General features: G+C 39.3%; 1 protein-coding gene across 3 annotated transcripts in view; it reads left to right on the plus strand.

The window, feature by feature from the left end:
• LOC113584003 (acyl-coenzyme A thioesterase 1-like) overlaps positions 1-3,784 on the plus strand; it is a 14,332-nt gene extending 10,548 nt beyond the window's left edge. For 2 of the 3 annotated variants that reach the window (XM_027020680.3, XM_027020681.3), the window contains exons 10-12: positions 701-781; positions 2,226-2,367; positions 2,553-3,784. In XM_027020680.3, the coding sequence (XP_026876481.2) occupies positions 701-781; positions 2,226-2,367; positions 2,553-2,674 (345 nt within the window). In that variant the 3' untranslated portion in view covers positions 2,675-3,784. The remainder of the gene's footprint in view (positions 1-700; positions 782-2,225; positions 2,368-2,552) is intronic. The other variant, XM_035527811.2, reaches the window with a different exon arrangement.
• Positions 3,785-7,479: the final 3,695 nt, after the last annotated feature.

The following is a 7,479-nucleotide window of genomic DNA, read 5'->3' on the forward strand; positions in this document are numbered from 1 at the left end:
AGCTGCACATATCCAGCCAATATCACACTGTGTCAATAGAGTGAGAAACATTACAACACCTTTTTTTTTTTACCATCAAAAACAAATCCAGCAAATGCCTGTCTGTCAAATTCCAAGAATTAATGTTACTGTTTTTAATTCTTGCCAAGGTTTTCACAGACTTTTGCGGAGCGCCCATATATAGAGCGTGTGGAGTGACATGTTCTCTCCACCCCCTTAAGACCTACTACACACCGTAGAGTTTGGTCAGTTCTTAGCTTATGAGTGGACAATCTCTGGAGCATTCTAGCTTCAATGTCCATTTGTCTATTACCTTGGGTACATTACATCTGGAAAAATCTAATTTTAATAATAAAATAAGTTTTTATCAACACCTAATTAAAGATTAGAACCAGGTGTACATTGTATCCTGAGAAAGCAAACATTTATTAAGGAAAGAAACTTTATTAACACCCATAAAAATTAAGATACACTGTGTCCAGAGAGTACAACTTTTATTTTTGGACAAAAACTTTATTACCCCTCATAAATATCAGTCAACTGGTGTACAACATGTCTGGACAATTACTTATGACCGGAAATAATTTTTATTGGGGGCAGTATAACTGTGAAATATTTTAACATAAAAACCCACCCCTACCTTCTCTCACTTGTGTGTATGTATGTTTTTGCCCTTAATGAAGTTTTGTATAACATGCAGGTTGGCCAGATAACATGTCCAGTGTTGTTAATGGTCGGAGGTGATGATCAGAGCTGGCCCACTCTGGAGTCTGCTGAAGATGTAAGATCACACAAATGTTTATCATTTATAGTTTCACCACAGGTCACACAGTCATGCCCAGCAAGGTTGCTTTAAACGTGAGCACACTTCAGACCGTTTCACTCTTTAAATCATTCAAAGCACCACATTTCAAGGCCCAAGAGGTCACAGAATAGGCAGTTTGTTAATTGTTATCATAATACTGATCTCTCCAGAAGGCAACAGTATTTGGGATGCAGAAAGCACTTGTTTATGTGTGATTGGTTAGTATCCTGACCAATCAGTGATGTTGATTTTGATCAAAATGCAGTCTGTAGGGTTATGTCCTCTCTAAATGCTATGTGGTACCTAAGATACAATGTTGTACCAAAGTGCACCTAAATAAGACAACTAGGCAAACCTAATTTAATCACACCACCATTCACTGCATAGCATATTTCACACAAGTGTCGATACTACCTTATCTAAAACTTGAACATCTCTGAAGGGAACATAGAATTTGGGTCAGTTTCTGTGTTGTACATCTGAGAAAAATATTGTGGCTACCAGAGGTGTGAAGCACAGGGTGGCAAAATATTAGTCCACTTTTTATTTTGTAATTGTTAGTTATAGCCAGAGCAAACAATAAAGATTAACCATAAAGTCCCTTTGATCTCTTGATTATGTGCTTTTCACCAATGCAGAAGTACTCACTTGAATAAAAAAAACCTAAAGTTACCCATGAGAAAATAATAAATATAATATAATAATATAATATAATAATATTATTAGCTGGCCACAATGGCTTATTTACAGTGAAGAAAAGAGCTCAAGCAACTTCTTGTCAATTTCTTGGCATTTTTAAGTTCTTCCTTATAACATATGACATGGTATTTATAGGCAAGAATGTCACAGTCAGCATTATGAGTGGCGTTTTGGGTTTGTATAAATCCCACAACACTGCTGTGCCTGGTAAACGTAAAGCAGCACAACAGTCACTACTGTATCACTACCATGCCAGTGTCACTGCTGTGTTGAGAATGGCACCACCTGAATCTGGTCAGCAGTGGTCTTGTGATAAGATTCGTACAGGTTATGAACAGTGTAGAGGGTTGCTGGTAAAATGTGCATGACAAGATGGGTCCAGGTATATAAAATAATAATGTGGCCAGAATTACTGTAAAATTTGATATTTGGTCAAAATAAAAAGGGGCACTTTCAATCTAGAAAATGTTTAGAAAATATACAAATGTTTAACTATGAATTGAGTCTTAGAATTCTGGTGTGACATGGGGGATTTTAGCTGCATAGAAGTTACAATGCTTCATCCAATTTTCCTTATACATATTTGTTAATAGTGTCATTGAGTGTAAGAACATGGTAATTGTGACTGGTGAGTGTACAGTGATTTAATAAACAGACCACATAAACCTTTAATAAACTGACCCTGACCCTGAAAATTGTACTTCATGGTCCATTTCCTTAGATGGAGCAGATAATGGAAAAGGCAGGAAATCGTCACCTGCTCCAAGTCCACATCTACCCTGGTGCAGGTCACTTAATTGAGCCACCATACTCACCACACCACCGGGCTACAAACTTCAGTTTGCAAGGAAGCAAAGATAAAGGTATAAATACATATCCTTTGAATTTGTAGTTGGTTATGATACATATGTGTACCTTGATATTGTTTTCTTATTTGTATGTGTATGTGTATGTGTGTGTGTGCGTGTGTGTACGCGTGTGCGTGTGTGTGCGCGTGTGCGTGTGTGTGTGTGTGTGTGTGTGTGTGTGCACGTGTGTGTGATCACAGTGCTCATGCTCTGGGGTGGACAGGCCAAACCACATGCAGATGCCCAAGAGGACTCATGGGAGAAAACTGTAGCCTTTCTACAGCAACAGCTGTATCACGCTACCCCGCAGGTGAAACTGTAGTAGTACATCATTCTAAGGAAGAGTATTCAAATATAGAAAATATCTCAAATAATTTTAGAAGGTAGTATGATGTGTGTGATTTTTTCAGTTTGCACTTTAAATAAAAATGTAAAATGTATATAAAACACTTTGTTGTTAGTGGTTTAACTACTGTGAGTGCTTGTGAAAACTACTGTGGTTTAATTCTTGTTCATATCTTGGGTAAAATTAAGTAAGCAACATGCACCAATTGTGCAATTAAATATGCAAAAAGTTATCATTAGTATCATGCAGAGGGTAAGCAGTTCTTAACAGGTTCTCACACAGAGTAAATCTTTGCAAATGTGTTTGTATATGTTTTTGTTTGTACCTGGAGGTATGAACAAAGTTCGTCGAACACCTCTCTCTCTGATATCGAGTCTTCGTACACCTGGAGCCATGTACCATCGCTGTATAACAAGGCTCTCTAATGGTGTGAGCCGGGTAAAATCCTGAGAAAGATGTCCATCATACACAGAAATGAGGAAGACAGGTGGTAACAGCACATCCCTCTTTCGTAATCTAAATTAAATGAAGTGTAAATGCATGAATGGACAACAGAGAGGGAGGGAAAAAGAAAAAGAAAAGCAGATTACAAAAGGACTATTCATAGCTTCAGGCATTCAGATAACCTAGAAACACTCACGGTTCACCAAATAAATACAACGGTCACACTTTCAACCTGTTGTTTAATGTTCAGACTTACATAAATCGTGATGTCCTAAACCTTGTGTATAGACCACTGAAGCCCCACACATAACTTATACACAGGTGTAGTGCAGTGTAGAAGACCTCAGTCCTGCTCGACTCCCTGGCACTGGCCGAAGACTCCACATCAGTCCCATGGCCTCCACACCTACATAGGTGCCGCTCAGACTGGCGTCCTTTGCCACTGCGTGCACACATGCATCATACAAAAAGTCAGAAATGTACTCAATCCTAATCATTAACGTAATTCATATGCAGCAGTTATTCACTGTCATTTCTGACACACGATATACATCAATACCATAAAGCACCTTAAGGCTTTGCCGAGACTATTTTTAGACAATTTAAACCAGGTTTTTAAAAACATTTTTTTTAAAACAAAAAAACCACAGACAGCAGAGAGCAATCTGTTGTAATTAAAATATGTCTTAGTATAATAATAATAATAATGCTGTCCCCTGGATGAGGTTTTCCCTGGAGACACCTCACTTCAGCCGATTGAGTACGACGATACCCCAGTATATGGCGTGGATCAGACACAAGGTGATAGATGATCTATCATCTCTGACTTTACATCTACAAGGTGGACCAATAAGGTAGGTTTATCTAATTAGTATTGCATGGTGTGCAAAAAAAAACAAAAAAGAAACTTGGACAGACTTCAGTACAGACTTACAGGCAGACTTACAGGAATTATTCTGAGTAATTTTAACAATGTGATTCAGCATCTGAAATGCCTGAGTGAGTTATCTACACGTATATAAGGTGTTGAATGACATTGACACAATAGAATTCAGGCATAGTAAACCCCATAAACAACAGGGAATTACTAAACTAGCTCATATTCACACATATAAATCCTAAATAGCACATATTAGCACATATTCATACCTGATAAATAACAGAATAACTGAAGTAACACATACTCATGAAAAGTAAACCCCATAAACAACAAAGAAGGGCTAAACTAGCACACACCCAGACCAGTAAAAATTCCACCAACACTAATTAGCTAGCTGACAGGCCTGTAAGCCTAATATATTTGTTATATTTTTTTGTTACTCTTTGAAATATTGAACAGATAAAATTTGCTACTTTGCTACGTGCTACTAAAGCAGAAGGACAGCCGGCGTGATTTCAGCACTGTAGGTGCTGATCAGAAAGAGGGTGAGCTGAGAATAAATGTAAATGTATATGGAGGATTTATTGTTGTGAAGCATAGTGTCATAGTGTATAAAGTCAAAGTGTATGTATATCAACTTGGCAGCTCAGCTTAGCCAATCAGATTTTAGGGCCAGATCTATCTTTGTCTTTTTTAAGCTTCCTGCCAGCTGCTTCACCAGTGTGCAGTGATGTAACAATCCAGCTGAAATCCAGATACAACAGTTCTGGAATGTTTCCCCTGCTGACATCAAAATTCCATAGAATCAGTAAGATTCAGTTCTGCAAATATTAGTGCATTTTAAATCTCTTTCTCAGTCACACACCCTCATCTAACTGTTGTCTGCAATGGGACTGAAATATAGCAAGACAAAGATCCAAGATATGTCAGAGCGGCAGAGGATAAAGAATAAAAAACCCATTCTGCTAAGGGGCACCTCAAGACGCCTGATAGGAACTACCAACAGCTCCACAGCTTCTTTACCGACATATTTTGACTTTTACCTACCTGGTGCAGTCATCTGTAAACTGAACCGCACCCCGATTGTCTGGGACAACGCCACTCCACAAAGATGCAAGAGTGTGTTGGCGCCTTCAGCCGAAAGCAGAGCTGCTAGCTTGCCCTTTCTCTCACGTGATTGATGTCGGTTGCAGAACTGTTAATATTTTAAAAATAAACAAATAAACAACACATCCTGCTTGTGTTTGATTTTATGGTGTATATGTACTGAATAAGCATAGCTAGCCTCTGTAATGTGAAAATACATGTACGTGACTTCTACAGCAGACAGAGCAGCGTGACGCATGGCATTCCTATCCAAATGGAAATCACACACACACACACACACACACACACACACACACACACACACACACACACACACACACACACACACACACACACTGGGCCTCCAGAGCTGGATGGCAGGTGGACACAAGCAGAAGGAGAGTTTTTATACACATTATACATAAACCTACAAACTATACAGTACATTTCCCCATCAATGAACTCACAAAATTCACACATGACAGAGGTCTTAACTGATGATGTCATCATGTCATTCAGGGTTTTTTTTTTGGATTGACCTCATGTTGTCTGTATTTTAGGCCTGGTGCCTACTTGATTTTTCAAAACTCAACAAGCTTTTTCACTACTTGCATGGCATTTTCTTCTGAGGTGGTATCCCATGGCAACCTCACTGACAGAAAGCAGTGATCACACACAAGTACACACTGACCCCACATACACACCCATATGTCCAGTCCATACTGGAACCAGGACATCGACTCCCTGTAAGATCAGTGCTCTTACTGTGGTAAAGCAATAATCTGATTCTATCAGAGAACAGGTTGAATCTTATTATCTGTGAATCAATTACAGCTACAGGCTTACCAGGGATTAGGGGTCCCAGCAATTGGCAAAAAAGAGAGAAACAGAACGAGACTTACCTCAGCTGGACTACTGGGGCCATTTCCTTCAGACTCTGTAAGGCACGTGGCAGGACCAGGGAGCTGGGTGTCGGGGTCTGAGTTCCTTCTGGGTATTTTGGAATTCACCACTGGTTTCTGGCTTTCCCTCGCACCAAACAGGAGAAGATACACCACCTGGTCTCACAGGTACAGTTCCACTCCTCTTCTACTGTTTATACAACCCCCTAATACAGTTTAATTAAGGGAGAGCAGAAACATTCAGGATCTGAAGAAACTGCTGATTAGAGCCACTGAGATCTTCAACCTGCCACCAAGGGCTAGAAAGTAACCTGGAGTTCATGTATTGTGACTACTTTCATTGGTCATGGTTTACCTCTACTGTTCTGCTTAATTAAGCTCCTTCTTCTGTGTCTCCAAAGATTGATGCTGTTTGAGGGCCTGCTGAAAATGATAGTGTAATTGGACAGGCTTGATGGAGTATTTTTATTTAGGCTGGAAAAAAAATTTCAATCCAGATTACTTTCATCAACAAAGTTTTGCAAAAGAAATCAATGTGTCTGTCAAGATTTGATGAGAGTAAACAAAAGCATATGTATCGCCAAGGTCATAATTTAACTGTAATTGCTATGCTTACTAGCAAATTGAATAGCTCAAAATCACGGGCGGATACACGTCCACAGGGAGGGGTTGGCGAGGAAGGCCATCAAGCCAACATTTAAAAGATATTTCATGCTAATTTCTCTTTCTTGGAAACCCTAAAGTGTAAGGGGGTGAAAACGCATGTGTCATTAGGACAAACTGAGTCAGAAGTCTTTCAGAGGGCTAAATTACACTTCAGAGTAAAATAGGGGTTGTTCAAGGCACTCTGATATTGACCCAATGCTGACAAAGTCTTCTTTAATGCTCTAGTAGCTGATGTTTCACAGCACACCTTGGGCTCCTGCTCTCAACAAAAGGAGAGCAGATTCTAGAAGATGTCTTAGATTTTCATGGAAACCGAAAACCCTCTAGGCGTTCCATTCATAGGGGTTCTATTCATAAATGTTGGAAGTGGAGACACTGTACTGTTAAAGCTTGACTCTCCGACAGAAGTTTTCTAAGTGAGTCTTGACTTTGGCCGTAGGCATCCACCCAATTCTGTCCATATTTTCCGTTCCGGCTGAATGATCTGTGCACTAATCACCGATAACCATCTGCAGAGCTGGTGGCAAATATCAGCGGCAGGAAGTCAACATTAATGAAGCACCGTGCAGGACTTTGGGTTCGGGAGTGGGCCATAGTTGGAACTAGCTGGACTGCGGTGTGTCTGCTGGTTATTAGTGATTTTCATAAAACATACTTTCATTCATGTACTGATACAGGTCAAGGTGTATAAAGCTTTTTTTTAATAGTGAATAAACCATTTTTCAACAGTTTTTAATTAGGGCTTTACCAAAGTAAGAAGAAGACCTTACTTAAGTATTTCAAAAATAGTGTTACTGAAAAAT

This window comes from Electrophorus electricus, chromosome 11 (assembly GCF_041902795.1).
Source record: "Electrophorus electricus isolate QZ-2024a chromosome 11, ASM4190279v1, whole genome shotgun sequence".
Lineage (NCBI taxonomy): Eukaryota > Metazoa > Chordata > Actinopteri > Gymnotiformes > Gymnotidae > Electrophorus > Electrophorus electricus.